Source organism: Mastigoproctus giganteus, chromosome 8 (genome assembly GCF_048544385.1).
Source record: "Mastigoproctus giganteus isolate SK-2022 chromosome 8, ASM4854438v1, whole genome shotgun sequence".
Classification (NCBI taxonomy): Eukaryota; Metazoa; Arthropoda; class Arachnida; order Uropygi; family Thelyphonidae; genus Mastigoproctus; species Mastigoproctus giganteus.
The window spans coordinates 63,208,833-63,230,231 of NC_143582.1; the positions used below are offsets into that span (position 1 = coordinate 63,208,833).

Consider the following 21,399-nt stretch of genomic DNA (forward strand, 5'->3'; position numbering starts at 1 on the left):
AAAATTACTGGTGAAGTTGAATCCACGTCAGAAAGACAAAAGTTTAAACAAGCTGAGCTGAATGATCCGGTATGGCTAAGATCTATTGAATTCAGCACAGCTCTTTGGCTCCAGCTTAATGAAAAGAATCCATTGCACCTGGCACTTAATTTATTAGGTACAGATAAAAAAGAATTCATTCCTTCTATTCCAGAGGAGGGATCTGTTCTGTTCTCTACTGAAGTAAATGGTTTAATCAGTGCACCAGGTGTTACATATGATTGATCAGAATGAAAAATCTTCATTTAAGGCTCAATGTCAAATTTAAAAGGAGTTCTGCTAACACAATGGGAACATATTAGCCTCAATTTTGGATGTTTACTCCATACACTTAAAGGGAACTTACAAGGGGAATCCTTATTAGAAATGGTAAAATACTGTGATTGTCAATTCATGGTGATTTAAGGCTACCCAGAGAAACGTACCAACTGTGTGGTACTACACTTAAGGTGGTAGAAAATGAAAAAGACCTGGGAGTAATTGTGCAGTCAGATATGAAGTTTTCTGAGCAATGCAGACAGGCTGCTAGGGCAGGTCATGGGGTTTTGTCAATGATATATAGGAATTTTGCTAGCAGGGAAAAGGAGGTGATTGTCCCTCTGTATAAGGCAATGGTCAGGCCACGCCTTGAGTACTGCGTACAGGTCTGGAGGCCTCATTTTAGGAAGGATGTAGATTTGCTTGAGCGTGTACAGAGAAGAGCAACACGATTGGTGAGGGGAATGAAGGGATTCTCTTACCAAGAGAGGCTTAAGTTCTGCAAATTGCAGTGGCTGGAGACTAGGCACCTGCGCGGTGATCTGATTGAGGTCTATAAGGCCTTGAATGGGTTGAGCACGCTGAATTCTGATGGGATCCTTCCACTTGTTCAGATTACGAACCTACGGGGACATAAGTTCGAATTAAGAAAGGACAGATGTAGAATAGATGTGCGGAAATTTGCCTTTAGCCAGCGGGTGGTTAATTGCTGGAACAAACTTCCATCTGTCGTTGTGGAAGTTGATAGGTTAAATAAATTTAAGGAGGAACTGGACAGGCATTTGGAGGGAATGGTGTGATGATTTTTTTTTTTTTTTTTTTTTTTTTTGGCTGATGCTGCATAAGCTCCTACACTTGCTTTCTTGCATCATGTGGCTCTACTACTACTACTACTACTACTACCCAAATTTCTTGGATGACAGCTTAGTTAAGCTAACACTGCTTACTTATTTGAATGGGATTGCAGGACTAAAGCTGATTCACTGAATTCATCTAAAAGCAAGTGTCATCAATGAGCCACTTTAAGGGATTAAAGTGCTTTTCTATCCACTACATATAAAAATGGGACTAATGAAACAGTTTGTTATGGATATAGAAAAAGAGGGACGCAAATCAAAATTCAAAATAAGTTACACTTGACCATTGTAGCCCAAGAAACATTTATTGAGGTATGTAACATTATGCGATAGAAAGCACATACCTTGCACTACTTCCACACAGTCACCGAGTTGATGTAAACACTTCTCGGAACGTGTGACTAAACATTTGATTTCCTGATAATAGAAATCCACTCCTTGGTCATTCAGCCATCATCAAACTGCTGTTTGCAAATCGTTGTCCCTCTAGATGTTCTTTCAGCTTACTGAAGATGTGATAGTCACAAGGTGAAAGATCGGGACTGTACAGCGGATGTTGCCATACCTCCCATTTAAAACTTTTGAACAAATGTCGTGTTGTGCGTGCATTGTGTGGCGTAGCATTGTCCTGAATGAGAACAACATCTTTGCTTAACTTTCCAGGCTTCTTGTTTTTCATGGCTGTTCGCAAAGACCATAATGTTTGGCAGTGTGAGGCAGCATTAATTGTTGTACCTTTTGCCATAAATTCTATGTAAACAACTCCTTCACAGTCGAAAAACACAGTGGCCGTGTGATAGCGCAACTTTGAATTTCTTCCGCACAGGCGATGTTGTATGTCTCCATTCCATAGACGCTCTCTTCATTTCTGGGGTGAAATGGTGCACCCACGTTTCATTGCCAGTGATGATGCAGCATAAGAAGTCATGGCCTTCCACAGAATAGCGTTGAAGGAAGGAGCGAAGACAAAAAAACATGGACCTTTGTGTTTGTCTGTCAGTGAACAAGGAACCCATTGTGCACACAATTTGCAATAGTCAAGATGTTCACAGACAATGGAATGAACACTGCCTATCGAAATATCCAACTCCTTTGCCATTTCTGCGACTGTCAGTCTTCAATTATTGTGAATCATTTCATCAACCTGAATCACATTGTCTGCAGTGGTCGACGTTGATGGCCTTCCTTTTCAATCAGCATCCGTCAATTTTATGCGATCACTTTCAAACTGCTGGCACCATTTCACTATGGCTGGATGCGACATTGCATTTTCCCCATACACCACCATTATTTCATGATGAATCTTGGAATAATTCAGATGATTCGCCCACAAAAATCATACTGTTCTGCGTACCTCAAACTTGGAGTAACATTCTAGCTGATGTGCCATTATGAACGCTTCCTCCTACACAACTGTTACAGCTACGTCAACGAAACTCACCTACCAGGGGGCGCACGATATGAACGCTAGTCTGCGCAGGTGCCACATTTGTTGCACAATTATACCAAGAAATGGCAGTGGGTGTAACTTATTTTTTGAATGCCCCTCGTAGTTCAAGAATGTTGTTCAAAACTTTTTAGATATTTGTAAAGGACTATGAGAAAACTGTTAACAATATGCTTACTAGTTTCACAAAAAGAAAGGAAAAATAACTAGTACAGGAACTCCCCAACTTACATAAGGGTTGCGTTCCGCAGAACGCTACATAAGTCGGGGAATTTCTCCCATGCTTGTGCAGCACTCCAATCGTGCTCGCTGAATTGATTGAATCAAAAAAGAAATGTTCTACAAACATATTTCTACAAATAATAATTCTACAAACATATAAATAGAATTATTTATTATATTTATTCAAATTTTTTATCTCATGCGTAGAAAAATTTCAAAAGTGTGCAATTTAAAAAAAATTCAAAATTATAAAATTACAAAAAAAAAGAGGAACAGGCATAACATTAGTAAGTTTTACTTCTCGAGCATCAGCTGATAAGTACGCCGCTGTGGAGGTTGAGGACTGTGCAGATTTAGAAGGGATCAGCCGCTCAACCTTACGAAAGAACATACTAATGGATGACTGGACAGTGGCTTTTTTCTTTTCATCGTAGATTTCTTTGTAGCAAGCAAGCACATATCATTCACCCCTCTGTTAACTTTTAAGAATCGTTCACTGTAGTGATGTAATGTAATTTTGTGAAATTATTTTCATGAATTTCGTGAAATTACATTGTTATTGCAATGTAATTTCACGAAATGCTATTGCCATCTTTCTGGCGATGAAGCGTCTCGGCTGCTCATTTGGTTCATCTTGAGCTTCTTCAGCATTTTCTTCTTTCACGATTGCTGCCTGTAAGTCAATATGTTATTCATTAGATAATTTATTCTCTTCTTCCACTATTAACTCCTCCACGTCTTTGGCATCAACCTCCAACTGAAGTAGCTCTTCAACCTTTACAGTCTTATCTGTAACCTCTTAATATGATTCTTATTTTTCAAATCCTTCGAAGCCTTTCACGTGCCTTGGGCATATTTTCTTCCACGGACCATTTAAACAACTTTTAGTAATTTCTGCCCAGGCCTTATTAATGTTTAAGATGGCGTGGTAAATATTGTAAGATTTCCAAAAGTCTCTCAATGTAAAATTTTTATCGTCGTCTACTGGTTCGTCTACTGCAGAAAATGCCTGAGCAAATGTTGTGCGTAAATAGTATACTTTTAAATTTAAAATAACATCCTGATTCATAGGTTGGATGAGTGAAGTAGAAATGTGACTCTCACGTTCGAAATTAAATCATCTAAATGCATAGGATGTCCAGGAGCATTATCTAATAGAAGCAAAATCTTGAAAGGAACATAGTTGTCTTTACAATATTTTTCAACCTCGGGAATGAAGCAGCATTTAAACCAATCCTCAAAGAGAGATACTGTTATCCATGCTCTCTGGTTTGATCGGAGATGCACAGTTAGGGTGGCTTTATTGATGCCCTTAAATGTACAAGGATTTCCAGAATGGTACACAAGCAGTGGTTTTAATCTGTAATCTCCCGCTGCATTAGCCCCAGACAAGAGCGTGGCTCTATCTTTTGATACCTTGCACCTGGCATTGTATTTTCCCTCTTTGGCAACGTATGTTCGATCCAGCATTTTTTTTACAATACAGTGCAGTCTCGTTAACATTAAAAATTTGCTACGTTGAATAGCTGCCTTCATCAATAATTTTTTCCAACACATAACAAAATTTCTCTGCAGCTGCAGAATCAGCACTGGCGACTTCACCGCATACTTTAACCTTAAACCACTCGTTGCTTGCCACAAACTTGAGTTAGGGTTCGCCGTACTTATCATTATCTTTATAAATACTTATTGCTTTTGCTTGAATGGTCATTAGACTCAGGGGCACTTGCTTCTGAATCTGATTTTCCATCCATATTATTAACAGCTGTTCCATCTTTGACATAGCACCTGAACACTCTCTTGTGATCACTGTTGATCTTAAGTGCGTTGATCCTTTGACATGTTCTTTTATACCCCCAATGTCCTTTAAAATAGCATTCACTGTTGAAGCAGTGAGACCTAATTCCCTTGCAACAGATGACAAACTTTGTCCTGCTTCGTACTTCTTAATCATTTTCATCTTCATTTCTAAATGAATTTTGTTTCCTTTCCTGGCACTACCACTACTTGCAGTTTTCGTTGGTCGCTTTCCCTTCATCATTGTAATACATAAATAGGAATGAAGAGAAGTTTCTGAAAATTTGTTTTTTATATGATTGAAGATTTCAGTGAAGGGGAACACATTTCACCATAATAGCGTAAAAACCCACACAATTGCAGTTCTCAGGATTATTGCAAATGCAATAACATCAAGTTTACTACCCTTTTATAATTTCTTGCACTAACAGAAAAGCCCAATAAACCGGAAAGTGCAAATTGTTTTTATTGTTTTTTGGTCGTGACCTCCAGAAACGTGGTTTAGAAAAATATCACAAGGCATTCAAAATTGATTCTTATAACAAGAACATATGATAACGATGAAAGGGTAGTGCAATTTCCATTATAAATGTGACCTTTTAGAGAGATAAGTAGCTTAGCAATATAGTGAGATTTTCAACTTCCAACTATTTGGAACAAATAAATAAAAAATGTGTTATTTGGTTCATTACAATATTTTCACGATACCTCCATTTATTCTTACAGGATGCAAAATACATTTCCACAATTTTTTTAAGTTTGCACCAGCCGGCAAAAACTTACGTAAAGTCGAATTTCCGTAAGTTGAGGAATTCCTGTATTAATAGTGGTAAATGATACAAGGAAGTGGCACCTCCGTAGCCAGGAGGGCAGGAGCAGCAGTGCGTAGCACATGCTTCTTGATTAGACCGGGATTCGAGCCCGTGACCACCAAATACTAGGATGCGGAAAGGTCAGGGAATGACCACCACATATCCCTGGAGCAATATGGCCTTAGTTGCTAATTCTCCTAAAAACCAAATAACAAACAACAACAAGGAAGCAGTTTATACAGCATCAGACCAAAAAAACCTACCAACCTCATCTATCCATCCCTTCTAATAATTTGACTGCTGCTTCTTTAAATTTATTCAAACTACCCACTTCCACAATAACAGATGGAAGTTTATTTCAATAATCAATTACTTTCTGGCTGAAAGCAAATTTTTGTACCTGTCCTGCAGCAATCATTTTCAATTTATGTTCCCTGGTATTTCCATTCCTAAAGTCTTACCTACACAATGCATAACAAAACAAAAAACACTACCCTAGCTACCAAAATAAAACACAAAATTAAGTATGGCAAGTTTCCTTCAGACTAATTTAAAAAACTAAACATACAAAATGTAAATTTTTGAGCTGACTAACGATGAATCAAACCAAATACAAAATTGAAAATTATACTAAAGAAAATAATCAAAATTATATTGATTAATTAATAATTACAATTAATTGATATATTTTTTTTTGTTAATTATAATTAACTAAATGACAGCATTAACTTAAAACAAGATAATAAATGAAAACAAAAGGGAAGGCCCAACTGCACCAGAGATCATGTGAAAATCAAAAAGGGTATACAGAAAAGAAGCAAACAACATTACTAGTAAACTCTGACCATTCATACCAATTAATAACTTCAAATTAGAAAAAGGGAAAAAAAAAAAAAAGACCAACATGGTATAATTTAACCAATAAATAAAGAGTACAATTAAAGTAATCTATTGAATTATGTAAAATTAATAATGCTGAAACTGCAGCACATTATGCATTTAGTTAGTTAAGTTTTCACCCGACTCTCTCATATGCTAACAGTAGTTAGCATACAAGGGGAGGGCCACTACAGTAGCCCTCTTATCAAACGTGATCAGGACCAGCAGTTGGTCAGTTAGTCAAAAAAGTTGTTAAAAGGGATTTATAAAAAAGTATACGTGTATAAGAATTTTATTTTCACTTAAAATATACATGTATATTCATTTATGTGAAATCAGTAATTTTCATCTGTTTAGATGGTGAAATATGATGTTTTGTAGCATAGTACTTCCCCTTCTTTATATAAACATCACATTACTGACCACTGAACCAGGCTGTTGTTCAATATAAAGTAAAGCTGTATCTAGGACATTTTTGGCAACAGCATGAGAACGTTTTGGCCTTGGATTTAATTCAATCTCTTCTTTTTCATATTTAGATCCATATGTTTCTGTCATGGTGCATATGATTTCTGCATTATCCATTTCATTTGGTGGTTAGGAAATGAAATTATGGACAATTACAGATATGTTGTCTTGCTGCTGGTGCTACAGGCTACCCTTTTTTGCCATTGTTTTTTTAATAATATCTTATAATTTAAAGATGTTTCACCCATACTGTAAAGTTTTTCTCCAATTTTTCTCTGTTGATAAATGACCTTAATTCTGCCCATTTTTGACAGACAATTTAATTTTTTTTTTCAGACGGAGGGAATATACTAAAATAGAAGGAGGGTGCAAGTATATTTACTGATGCTATCAAGGCAATGTTAGGTAGGTTGGAAAACTGCTAGGTTGTGAATACATGGACTAATTAGATTAACTGTGGTGGCAAATGGGGGGGGGGGGGAGATCCTCACTGAACAAGCTGTTGTTGTTGTTGTTGGGTTTAACGACACAAAGGCTACTTGGGCCATATTGTGTCTTCTAATAGTGAATATGAAATAATATCTATATTTTATGATATATTTGTATCCGGTTTAGGAAAGTATATAGTTCCTTTTTATTAGAATCATCTCCCAGAATCTGCAATAAATTTATTGATGACTGTGTTTTAGCAATTGATTTAAAAGTATCTAAGCGGATGTTCTGAAGGTGGGGACAGTCCACTAACAAATGGCGAATGGTCAGTTGTACTTGACATGATGTACATTGTGGAGCGCTGTCATTAGTTAATAGATAGAGGTGAGTGAGATAAGTATGCCCAATCCTGAGCCTTCCTAAAATTGTTTCTTCTCGTCTGCTTTTCTGGAAGCTGGAGGGCCACAGCTTTGGTTCTGGTTTTATTTGGAATAATTTGTTTTCTGGATAACTTCTCCAGATTAATGACCAGCTATTGTAACATGCTTTATGGATGATATGTTTATAATCAGTATATGGGGATCGAAAAGTCTGCAAAAGAGTAGTATCTGGTTGTTTGGCTGCTAGATCTGCTCTTTCGTTTCCTGCTATCCCAGAATGACCTGGAATCCAACAGAATGTTACAGTTTGGTTTGACTCATTACACACAAGTAATTTAGAATGGATTTGTTTTATTACAGGGTGAGAGGAGTTGGTATTACTATTTATGGCAGAGACAGCACTGAGCGAGTCAGTGTATATTATGGCAGACGAAATTAGAAGTTGAGTAATATGCCCTAGAGCCAAGTTAATAGCATAAAGCTCAGCAGTGAAGATACTGCATTCTACAGGTAATGAGACAGAAGTGCTGAAAGATGGAAAGATCGCAGCAGCGCCTACTTGGGTCTCAGTTTTCGATCCATCTGTATAGATCTTACAGGCCTGTGAATTAAAAGCAGAGTGAGCTTCATGTAACTGTGCGATATTGAAGGGACACAAGGTGTTCTTTCCCCACTGTTGGAAATAGTCATCGTAAATTGCAGGGATATTTGTCCACGGTGGATCAGGAGGTGTTATGTCCTGATATATATTGTCGATTGCAATATTCCACGTTTGAGTTAGTTCTTTAAGTCTAAGTGCAGCAGGTCTGTTTTCATTTGGTTTACTGTTGTAAAATGAGTCCCATTCGGTGTTGTACAGACATCTCCAATTCGGGTGGTAGGGAAGACTGCGGATTTTTGCGGCATACATTAAAAGCAATGTTTTCCTCCGAAGATGTAAGGGAGGTTCGTGGGCTTCAATGTAAAGGCTCTGGACTGGGGATGTTCTGAAAGCCCCTAGAGAAACTCGAAGGGCACTGTGCTGGATGGTATTTAATCGTTCTAATGTACTCTTCCTCGCAGAGTCATACACTGGAGAACCGTAGTCCAAACGGGATCTGATGAGAGCTCTATAAATATGGATAAGCGTATGCCGATCAGCGCCCCAAGACATGGATGACACACACCGAAGGATATTCAATTTCTTCAAGCAGATGGTACGAAGATAGGCCACATGTGCTTGAAAGTTCAGTTTTCTATCTAGAATCAGGCCAAGAAAGCGGACAGTGTTAACCAGAGGAACAGACACATTTTTTATCTTTAACTCAGGATCAGGATGAAATGACCGGAGTTTGCAGAAATGAGTGGTAGTGGATTTCTGTTCAGCAAGATGGTATCCATTGCGTAAAGTCCACGATTCTATTCTGTTTAGAGTAATTTGTAACTGTCTTTCGATAGTATTCATATTTTGTGATTGGCACGATATGGTGAGGTCATCTGCATACATATATACTTCAATAGTTTTTGGAAGATCTTCCAATATATTGTTGACCCTAATTGCGAATAGGGTTGGACTCAGTATAGAACCCTGTGGGACACCCTCTTCTTGAATATGAGATGCTGATAGGAAGTTTTGATATCTGACTTGAAAGGTACGTAACTTTAAAAAGTTCTGAATAATTTGAGGGAGATAGCCTCTCAACCCTAACTGATGCATATCTGTGATAATACCATGACGCCATGTGGTGTCGAATGCTTTCTGAATATCCAGGTTGACCATAACTAAATGTTGTCTCCTGATGAAGGCGTTACGTATGTTGGATTCAATTTTGACAAGTAAATCTAGGGTGGACCTGTTTTTGCGGAAGCCATATTGGTGATCAGAAAGCAGATTTTGGGATTCAAGAATCCAGGTGAGCCTCTTATGCACCATCCTTTCGAAGGTCTTGCCCAAACAGCTTGTCAATGATATTGGTCTGTAATTTTGAACTAGAGATGTATCTTTTCCCGGTTTTGGTATTGCACAAATATAGGAATGACGCCATGAGAGAGGATATGTGTTTTCTGAGAAGATCCTATTATAAAATAGCAATAGTATGTACAGATCAGCTTCACACAGATGTTTAAGCATTCTGTAGTGAATGCCGTCTGGTCCTGCTGCACTATTTGGAGATTTACTCAAGGATTCTTTGAGTTCAGCTATAGTAAAGGGCTGGTTATATGGAAGTGGGTGATTAGTTGAAAAATTCAATTTTTTTCGTTCTTCATTAGTTTTAATTCTCTGAAAAGCAGTCACATAAGTGGTTGAGGCGGAAGTATTATAGAAATATTCTGCTAAAGCATTTGCGATGTCAGTAGGAGAAGATAGGTCCTGCCCATTCCACTGAATTATTGGAGACTGTAGAGGTAGAAATTTTCCATTGAGAGCTTGTATTTTTTTCCAGATAATCCGAGTGTCAGTATTTTTGTTAATAGTTGAGGCGAACTTAATCCAGGAGTCACGTTTTGCTTTTTTCCTAATTTGTCTTGCTTTGGCTCTCAGTTTTTTGAAAGCTATAAGGTTGGCAGTAGTGGGGAATTTGCGAAATTGGTTCCAAGCACGGTTTTTTTCTACTTTCGCTATGGTGCAATCTTGATTCCACCAATGGTTTTGGTGTACCCGCTTGCTCTGGTTGGATTTTGGAATAGACATTTCAGCTGCTGATAATATATGGCTGGTAATGTGTTCGGTTACTTCATCAATATGTTGTTGCTGTACATACTGTTTGTTTAATAGGACACAAGTACAGTAGTTTTTCCAGTCTGCTTTGTGGAAATTCCAAGATATACGGGCTTTGGGGCATGATACGACCTGTGTTTGAAGTGAGCTGATGATTGGAAAATGGTCACTGTGGAATGGATCGTTCAACACCAACCATTCCATACTTGGAAAAAGAGATGCTGAACAGATAGATAAATCTATGGCAGATGTTGTGCCTGCAGGTAATTGAACATACGTTGGAGAGCCAGTGTTTAATACAGTCAGATTATGGTTATCTAGGAATGTTTCAATTAATTGGCCTCTCTTATCCATAGTGGAGGATCCCCACAATGGATGGTGACCATTAAAATCACCGAGTAAACAGACAGGAGGTGGCAGTTGTGTTAAAAGGTTGTCAAGTTCAGTCTGGGTACAAGGATAATTAGGTGGTATATAAACAGATGCAAGGGTTAATGATATTCCCATTGCTATCCGAACTGCTACAACTTCTAGGGAGGTTTCTAGTTGGAGATGTCTTGATGGTATGGTAGTTTTGACAAGAATACCTACCCCTCCACGAGAAGAGTCAGAATCCCTGTCTCGCCTAAACATAGTATAGTTTTTGAATTTGAGTGAAACTTTTGGTGATAAAAATGTTTCCTGTAAGCATACTCCTAATGCGTTAGTTTGTGTGAGTAAATCATTCAGGTCATCTATATTACTGCGTAATCCTCTGCAGTTCCATTGTAGGAATTTGTTCATTGCTTGGGTTTATTTGACGAAGATTGATCTGAGGTTTCTGCCTGCTTAGTTTTGATTTTTCATTTTTGGGAAAGGTTGGGCGTCCTGTATCCATGGTATCATTGGCATGTAATTCTAGGACTGTGTCTTCGTCCTCTGACTGAACTTCCATTTGAATGTTGCTATAGCATGATTTCATTGTCTTTTGATTTTCAACACTAACAGATTTTGTTCTTTCGGGCAAGGTTGAGATGGCATCAGTTGGGATACTGATTGGCGTGTTGCTGGTTTCATTAACTGTAGATTTTTTATTGCACGTTAGCATGGTTTTGGCCCAGGTGGCAAATGAAATGTTTGGTTCTATGGAGACATCTGTTTGAGTTGAAATTGACCGGCTGTTTTTAGAGACCGATGCGTATGATCGGCTAGGTATGGTTAACAGTATTTGCTTCCTTGCTTCAGGGTATGTGACTTTATGCTCTACCTTATATTTCTGGATTTGTTTGCCTGTTTTCCAAAGGTCACATGCTTTAGAAAAGGCAGGATGGCTTCCTTTACAGTTAGGGCAACTAGGAGTGGCAGCTGTACAGTCTCCTTGGGAATGCTCCTTAGAGCCACAAATAGGACACACAGCATCGCCTCGGCATGCCGTCTGAGAATGGCCATACTTCTGGCACTTAAAGCAGCGAATGGGATTTGGGATGTAGGGCCGAATCTTGCAGTTTAAATAACCTGCTTTAACAGAAGATGGAAGAGTCGGAGTACTAAATGTCAAAATGACGGACCTGGTTGGTAGTAGGTTCCCATCTTTTTTGGTCATTATTCTCCGCGCATGAGTCACTTTTTGTTCCCTGAGTTCTTGTATTATCTCTTCTTCTGACACTGATAGTAAGTCCCATTCACTGATAACGCCTCTAGAGGTGTTAAGAGTGTTATGGGGCGTAACTGACACTGGAATACTGTTAAATGATGTTAATTTTAACAGCTTCTCTGAGTGAGTTGTCTTAGAAGTTTCAATTAGAAGGTCTCCAGATTGGAGACGCTTAACCATTTTAGGAGATCCACAAACCGATTCTAAACATTTCTGTATAAGAAAAGGCGATAGTTTGCCAACAGGTTGCGTGGATAATGAGTGCATTATAAGAAATGCTGGCACGTCATTATTCTGATTTTCCGTCCTTAGTCTCTTTGGACGATTGGAGTCATGGTCAATGTCAGGAATTTCTGACCTTGAGCTCGAGGGCTCTAACAGTGGATAGTCACTTATATCCATGTCGGCTCCTTTTGGCCCTGGGGGTTTGTCTTTACCACCCAGGTTACCGGCCCCGCCACGGGGAGGCAGGAGCAGTGCCACGAGGTGACCAAGCGGCTATTAGTTGTGTTAGTAATAAAGAAAACGAAACAGAAAGGTTTCTTTCCTTTCTGGGCCTTTGCCTACTTCTTGTAGAACAAAAGAGCTACTTAAATATAAAATGAGAAAAAACGGTATTCAGAAATAAACAGAATATATACAATGGCAAAAGCTCTTTAGATAGCTCGCTTTGGAAAACGCACTGAGATCGCTTGGCCACGGAACGCTTGGCACCCGGGGCCACACTGAACAAGCAAATATACATGGATGTGTATTTATGTCTGCATATATACTTACATGTATCAGACATAAGGAATGCAGAATGTGAATATGGGCAGTACAATGTAAACAGAAAGGATGGGGGGGGAGGAGTTATGATCTTAGTTAAGAAGTACATAAAATCTAAGACAGTGCGCGTCCAGTTGATATGGGTGGCCAGTGCAGTACTGAGTCAGTTTGGCGTGTCACAAACACTGAGAAAATAAAAATGAGAGTTGGAGTGTGATACAGGCCCAACTGTGATAAGTAAAATGAACAACTGTAGACATAAATAGAGTATGCTAGTAAATCAGAATGTCATAATGGGGGATTTTAACTTTACAAATACCGACTGGAACTTGTGCATTGATCACACACATTAGCAAGACTTTTCTGGATTTATTGAATTACTGTTTTCTATACCAGCATGTTAAAGATGCAACAAAAGAAAGCAACACTATCTGATTATTGGCAACAACTCTTACTGCATTAAGAATTTCCATAATAAGGAAACCACTAGGGGGTAGTGAACATAATATACTCAGGTGGGGTTTACTTAAAGATATAACTATTATCCAAAGTAAAGGGAAGGAATTTAAAGGTCACTATAAAGCTCTTAGACAGTTATTAAATTATTTTTAGTGAGCCAACTAATGATGTTAATAATTGCAATTCTAGTAAGCTTTACATACTAACCAGAAGATCCTGTTCAAGATTTAGACCTAAATTGGATGTCAAATAACCTGACAAGACTGGAGGGGAGAGATGAAAAATGCATGAGATGACTATAAATTATCAGGACACAGAATCCTACAGTGACTGTAAACTATTTTGCAATCAAATCACTAAGGGGAATACACAAGCTAAGGTAGACCATGAGAAGTCTTTGGCTAAGAATGTAAACAAAAAGTAGCAAAAAATTCTTTGCTTATGTTAACACTAGAAGGAAAGAAATGTATGGCATAAATATTGATGATACTGTTCAGGTTGCTGACAGACTGAAAACATATTCTGCATCTGCATCCACCCATGAAGAAGTATTTAGGGATGGGGATACCAGAGTAGTGTATTAAGTTATAACTGAGAATAAAGTGGAAGAGAAATTGTTGAAGCTAAAAATAAATAAGACACCTTTAACTTACAAAATCCTCCCAATTATAATAAAAGAAGCAGAAAAAGAGGTTAGCAAACCCTTGGCTATAATTATGAGATCCTTGGATTCAAATATTTCTTCTAATCACAAAATGCGGGGATCGAAAAGCAAAATAGTAACTACAGATCTGTAGTTACTAATTTGCTTGACTTCTGTTCCAGGGGAAATAATGGAGTCAGTGGTAAAGAAAAGGTGATACTGCATAAAGAAGTTATGCAGAATCACCTTAACAGGAATGCAGTTATACTGCAATTTCAGAATGGACTTGTTAAGGAAAAATGTTGTTTGACCAATCTCATTAGGTATTATGACACACTAACAAAGAAATGGATGCAAAAATATCATTCTGAAATAATATACTTAAATTTCAGAAAAGCTTTTGACACTGTTCAACATGAAAGACTGTTATACAAATTGAAGTAAAGTGGCATTAGGGCAAGTTATTGCAGTGTACAAAGGGATGGTTAAGTGGCAAAAGGTAAAGGGTGATTATTAATGAGCACTGTTCCTCTGACCAATGTTATTAGTGCAGCCCATCAGAGTTAAGTGCTGTTCCTTTACTGTTCTCAATATTTACTAATGCAGTGAAGACATATCAAACTTGATGTCTAAGTCTGCAGATATGATATACAGCAATTTTACCAGCAAGGACAAGGAGGTGATTATCCTGTTGTATAAGGCAATGATTAGTTCCACTTCTTGAGTACTGCATACAGGTCTGGAAGCTTCATTTCAGGAAGGATGTGTATCTTTTGGAACAGGTGCAGAGAACAGCAACAAGATTAGTCAGGTAAACAATAGGGTATTCTTACCAAGAAAGACCAGTTCTGAACACTTCAGTGCCAGAAAACTAGGCAACAGTGAGGAGATCTGTTTGAAGTGCTTAAGACTTTAAATGGATTGAGTAAACTGAATGCTGATGGCATCCTTAATCTGTCACAAGGGGATATAAATTGAAAAATTATGGATGTAAGATAGATGTGTGAAAATTTGCTTTTAGCCAGCGTGACTGTTGAAACAGAAACTTCCATTTGATGTTGTGGAAGTGGTGGTTTGAATAAATTTAAGGAAGATTAGATAAATTGTTACATGATGTTCAAATATTTTTTTTTTTTTTTTTGCTGATGCTGTATAAGCTTGCATCCTTTTCCACTACTAATACTAATACTGAATATTTTTGTGAACTATTTTGTGGAATCATTATAGCAATAAAACATAATTTTGGAATTTATGGCAATATTTATTCTGAAAACATTTTTCTTCCTAACTTATGTGGTGTGTTCATAGCATTCCAACAAATATCCTATGGTCAGTCTGACTTTTGAAGGATGAAAAATCTAGCTGCTTGAAGAAAAAAAAAAAAAAAATCACACTGCTCAACACTGACAAATATCATGCTTGTAAAGCTGCCATAAGTGATAGGAATAAACTGCTCAAGTCTGCGATAAATGGAATAAAACCCAGTCCCTGTCACACAGGAATTAAATTGCATTATAACTAGTGACATGGATGATTAAGCTGCAGGCAAATTCTATCTTACCTCCAGTAAAACAGATATATTACGTAACTCTTTCTTATTCAATTTATAAATATTTATTATTTAAATAATTATTTTTATATTACCTGAACTGCATGTACCTGAAGAGAAGGTAAATCTGTATTCTTGACAATGGGATTCTTCACAACAGCAGTAGCATGATTTGGAGACTCTGAAGCACTGACAAAATATAATAAATAATAAAATATTATATTAAAAAGTCTAACCTATGATGCTCAATTAATAGGAAACTTTCTAATGAAAACTAAATGATATTTTAGAATAACTTTTGGACACTTTTATCTCTATACACAGACACATTTTTCTCTATTATTATCTTTTGTAAACATCAGCTGGAAATCAATGCAAAAACACTAAAAATGGTCATATTTAAATTTTTGCAAGTGACATTTTGTAACTTTACTGAAAATAACAGTTAATATAAAATGATGCATATTAAATTTATTTTAAAAAGTATAAAAAATTGCTTTTAACAGTTTGTACTGTTGAAATCAAATATGGTTAAAAACATTAATCACAAACTGGAACACCATAATATACAGTTTGAAAATCATCACAAAGGGATAATCAATATAGATAACACTATCAATGTTCAACAAAATAACAACTAATCACTTCAAAACTAAGTTTCCAAAGATGATTACGTATCTTTTGTTTATAGCAGTACAGTATAAGCAATCATTCTGATGAAGATATGTAATCATCTTCATGGTTGATACAAGATGTGGCAAAAAAGTTACTAGACTAGTGCTGTTTCAGTAGTCACTCACTGAGTCTGAAAATAAAAAATTGGTAAGTTGTAGTTCAAACTTCCTCCAATAAATGGTGGTATAGAGATTGTCCAGTAGCTGACAGGTTGTAAGTAACAACCAGTTTCATTAGTAGTGTTAATGTTCCATGTCATGATTTCACAAAGGAGCAACAAACGAATATCAAATACTGCTTTAAACTGGGAAAATCTGCAAAATAAACTTATGAAATGTTAAAAACTGTTTATAGTAATGAAACGTTAAGTTATGCCAGTGTGTCTGAATGGTATAAGCAATTCAAATATGGGGCTGGGGTCGAGTATGTTCAAAATGACCCAAGGAGTGGGCATCTGTCAACCTTCCAAAATGAGGAGAGAGTTCCAAAATTTAAGGAAATTGTGGCAAGAGATTGTTGTTCAACCGCAGAATGATGGCTGATAAGTTGAATATGAATAAGGAGATGACTCATCAAATTCTGCATGAACATTTAAGTAAAGGAAGGTCTGTGCAAAATTTGTGCTGCACAGCCTCATGGATGAGCAGAAGCAACAAAGAGTATCATCATGCAAAGACTCCATCCAGACTTGTCAAGACAATCCTAATTTCTTCAACTGTACTGTTACTGCAGATGACTGTTGAGTGTTTCAGTACAACCCAGAGATTAACCATCAAAGCATGCAGTAGACTTCAAAATCATTACCAAGGCTCAAAAAGTTTCATTTACAGAAGCACAGGATGAAGACAATACTGATCATGTTTTTTAACAAACAGGGTGTGATTGACAAGAAATTTGTACCTGAAGGGGAGAGAGTCAATGCTACATTCCAAGTACATGTGCTTCTGAAGAGCATTTCCCAGGCGAGGCTGCAATTTCGAGAGAAAGGCAGCTGGTTCTTGTTGCATGACAATGCCCCTGTCCATTCACACTTGTTGTGAAGACATTTCTGAAGAAACATGCCACTGAGAACACAAAAAAAAAAAAAAAAAAAACACCAATGTATCCACCAAACAGAACATCATCTCTTTGGATGCCTTTGCTGACTCTTTTCAAAAGATTTCAGAATGTTGTAATAAGTGCATTCAATCAGGTAGTGATTATTTTGAATAAAATAAAACAATGTTTGGGCTCCTTCACTTTGTGTTCTTATTGCACTAGTCCAGGAACTTTATTGCCACTCATTGTATATATCAGTACTACTTTTGATGTTTTTATGTCACTGTTGTATTTAATATGAAATTAACTTTGCTTTGAATATTTACTAAAACTCTTCAAATTTCTTAGAAAGGTAATCTTAAGTTGGGAAAAATAAATTAATACTTTTCAGTGTACATAATTTTGAAAGATTGTTTACTTAACTTGTAAATAGAAAATTTTAATCAGCTTTCACTGAGAAATAAATATCAAAGATACAAAAAAAAAAAATTAACAGTAATGTTTTGTGAATTGACACTTTCTATAATTTATTTAATAAATCAAATCAGTTTGTTGCTAAAAATTCCAAAGAATAATAAGATAAATCAACATAGGAAAAGATCAACAGGATGTAGTAAAATCATCTAAGTTGTGTGACAGCATCAGCAGTCCACATATAACAGCAAGGAGAAACTTTTAACAGCATAAACAGTGCCTTGCCCTGATACAGCCAATTTGATAAATGACAAGACAGGCTCACATTAAAATGGCAAGGTCAGGTAAAATAGAAGAAAAAATGACTAAAGAAAAATTATGATATAAAATGTAAAACACAGTGATTAAGTATTAAAATACAAATTCAATCTTACCAAAAGTATTCTGAATACAGTGATTTTAAAACCAAATGTAGAGAACAGTGTGAATTATATGCATTCAAAACAGAAACAGTGGTGAAAATATAACAGCAAGGAGAAATCACAGAGGATGGTGAAGTGAAACTTAGTCCTGATGTATAGCACCATTAAAACTGATGAACATTTATTTTCAAAAACAATTTTGAATTTCTTCTTAATAACAACTGCAGGTCCTCTACCTCTTTTTTTTTTATATTAAATCTTAAAAAGGATGTAGAGTTGCAGCCAGCTAAACTGGAATTCCACTCAATGGAAAACTGTCTTCTCTAGTTTCAAAAAAAGGCAGGACAATCTTAATGAAATGTGAAGATCATAGTGTTAGGGTCAGGTGGCGCCACCTGTGGTTTCCCACATCTGCGCCATATGTTCGCTGTGAAGGAATACAGTACTACTGTAAATGCCAAAAAAGTGTCATGTGTTGTATATGACATATTGCGTTAGGTTCTGTTGTGTGTCCTGGCATTTGGCTGCAGGGCCCCCTGGTGGGACTCCACGTTCCCGCACACACCACTCTGCCAGTCTGCCCATTATTCTCTAGCTTGTCTCCGCCAGGGTCGCCAGAGCTTCCTAGACGGAGACAAAAAAAAAAAAGGTAGAGTTGGGGAAGTACAGAGTGTACGCAAGGAAGCAGGGTGTAGCTAGAAATATGGAGGATGTAGGCAAAGGCATCCTCCAGGTTATCAATGGAGCAATAAGCACCATCAGTTGAAAGGGGAACCCGGGAAGGATGATAAATAAGACAGAGCAAAAGAGCTGCATGTAAGTTGCCACTGAGGAATGAGGTGGCCCGTACGCCAGTTGATCCTATCCAGGTTAAGATCGGTTGGCCAGTTAGGTAAGGATCAGATGTTTGGGTTGTTCCTATTTTGTGGTGGCAATAGGGTGCTATGTCTTGTGAAGAGGGCTTGTGCAAACTTGGTAAACTCATAGTAATAGTTTTCTTCTGTGATGAATAAGTGTTCATTTGCTTGAGGGTTATCTTGTATATGAGTAAACAGGATGCTCCGGAGGTCCTCATAGTGTTGACAGGTATATACTAGATGGTTCCAGTCTTCTATTTCACCACATGCACAAGTAGGGGTTGTCAATGATTCCCAAGGATGTTAGTTTATGGTTTATTGTCCATGTCCAGTAATGAGGTAAGTGGTATAAAGACCAGGAGAAAACCAATTTGGAGATTTGGGAAATACGGCATTCACATAAGGTATAAATTTCTTAGTGATTGGGCCCTTGTCAGTAGCAGTCCATCTGGCCTGCCAGGTCTGAAGTAGTAGGATGGCAATTTGTTTCTTTTCCTGCCTGATTTCATTCACGTTATTGATGGAGTTTCCAAGGATTATACATAGTCAAAATCACAGGACATTGTTCACACTATGAATCACAAAATCATCATGAATTTGTATCACATGTTCAAACAGTGAGCCAGACATAATACAAAACATTTCTCTGGTGACTGTCTGATGCTATTTGGAGAAAACAGCAAGAAAGTCCATTCAGAAAATTGGCATTTGCATCATGACAATGCTCCTGCACACCCAACACTTTCCATTCAAGAATTTCTCATGACACACTAGGTCTCCCCATCCACTATACTGACTGGATTTAGCTCCCCCCCAAGATTAAAGTCCTCTTGAAAGATTACAGATTTGCAATGATAAAGAAAATTATTCAGAATTGAGCAGAGGAACTATTGGCAATTTCAAAAGAAGCCTCTCAGGAACGCTACCAGGCATTAGCATTGCAACTGGTGTACACAATGACTTATATGATCATTTTTTTAGCATCTCTCTCTCTCTCTCTCTCTCTCTCTCTCTCCCTCTCCCTCCCTCCCTCCCTCTGCAATGATGCTCTCTTCTCTTGTCAACTTTCATTCCAAAAGGTTGCTTAATAAAATGCAGTTGAATTAGCCTATTAACCCTCTACTGGCACACACAAAAAAAGTCACAAATAAGAAGACTACTTCAAAGGAGATCCATCTGAATAGCCAGTAAGCTTCATCATTTCCTAAATATTAGTTCAATTCCTAAACTTTTTGATTGCACCTTATATATCAAAAATGAAGAAAATAATATTGGCCACATACTGAAATTTCCACTGACAATTTCAACAGTTATTTTAATATTTAAATTAAGGAGGGTAATGTGTCCGTGGTACAACAGCACACCCAATGCTCAGCTGAAAATGCTTGTCCCAAGCCAGTAATTTGCCTTGAACTGCAAAAATCCAATGGGTTTTGCAGTTCACATAAAATTACTTATTTTTAAATTGCAACATTTTTCAAACTCTTTTTCAATAGTGTAGAGTGACCTGTTTCAGGTTATCTGGATTCTTATTAGTCTTACAAAGATGTCTTTTGATAACAAGCATAAGGCTTTTAGAAGAAATAATGTAGCCATTATGTGAAGCGGCCAACATACTGAGATGTTAAGACAAATTATAATTTATGACCCAATTCACAAATGACATGCATTCCTCAGGTGCTCATGATTTCCCCAATTCAATGATATATTGGGAGGGTGCATATTAAAAAAATTTCATGTTTTTTTTCACAATATCATTGGTGCACTGTTTATTTAATGTATACATCATAAAGTTATGATAATATAAGTGGTATAGTATTATGTTACAATGATGGAAAAGCAAAAAACCATTGCCAAGCTTTCATTCTGAGATCTGGTTTTAAGATTAGCAGATATGAGAGTTTGTAGTGCATTTATTTATTTATTTATTTAGTGTTTATTTATTTTAAATATATTTTCCAAAATTTCATGGCTGTATTAATGATGTATTTTATGTTATGATAAATATTAAGAAAATAATTTGTTAAGCTCAACAAGAAAAAAAAACATCATAGTAAAAAACAAATTTTACAAAAAAAAAAATAATAATAAATAAATAAATAAATAATATACACTGTGCACTGCCTGGGAAAAAGAGGGATAATTCTATGCAACTATTTATTATGAAACCAGTGGGTGACATAAGTTTCCCATACATGCTGCAACTGCTGCCTGCTAGCCAATATGAAAGTGATATGATGACAAAAATTATCCCACATCCTTTCTGTTTGCAAGTGCCGATAAAGAAATTATCTTTCCAGTTTCCTTCTTATTAAAATTTACCCATTAAAAAAAAATCCAAAATATGTAAATTTAAAATAAATATAATTAGTGTTTTTATACCTATCCTATAACTGTATGTAACATAAATTTTATTCTGAGATTGACTTCATTAAGATTTAAGGAAGTCAAGCTTGTGTGGTGTGAACATACTCCACGACTCTGTGGAGACCATTGCTTTTATTATTTAGTTGTGTGCTAATAAAATTTTACTGTGAAAATGTGTGGTCACAAACTGATTTGACTGTGTGGGTCTTTACTCCCTTTGCCTGAGATCAGCTAGAACTTCAACTGAAAAGGGCTTCAAGAATTCCTCTAAATTCTGAAGGGATC

The 21,399-nt window shown here is 36.8% G+C and overlaps 1 protein-coding gene across 1 annotated transcript in view; it reads right to left on the reverse strand.

Moving 5' to 3' along the window:
* Window positions 1-21,399, reverse strand: part of LOC150081574 (primary cilium assembly protein FAM149B1-like) — a 168,715-nt gene that overhangs the window by 48,111 nt on the left and 99,205 nt on the right. The window contains exon 11 of the mRNA XM_090379417.1: window positions 15,437-15,530. Coding sequence (XP_090235543.1) covers window positions 15,437-15,530 — 94 coding nt within the window. The remainder of the gene's footprint in view (window positions 1-15,436; window positions 15,531-21,399) is intronic.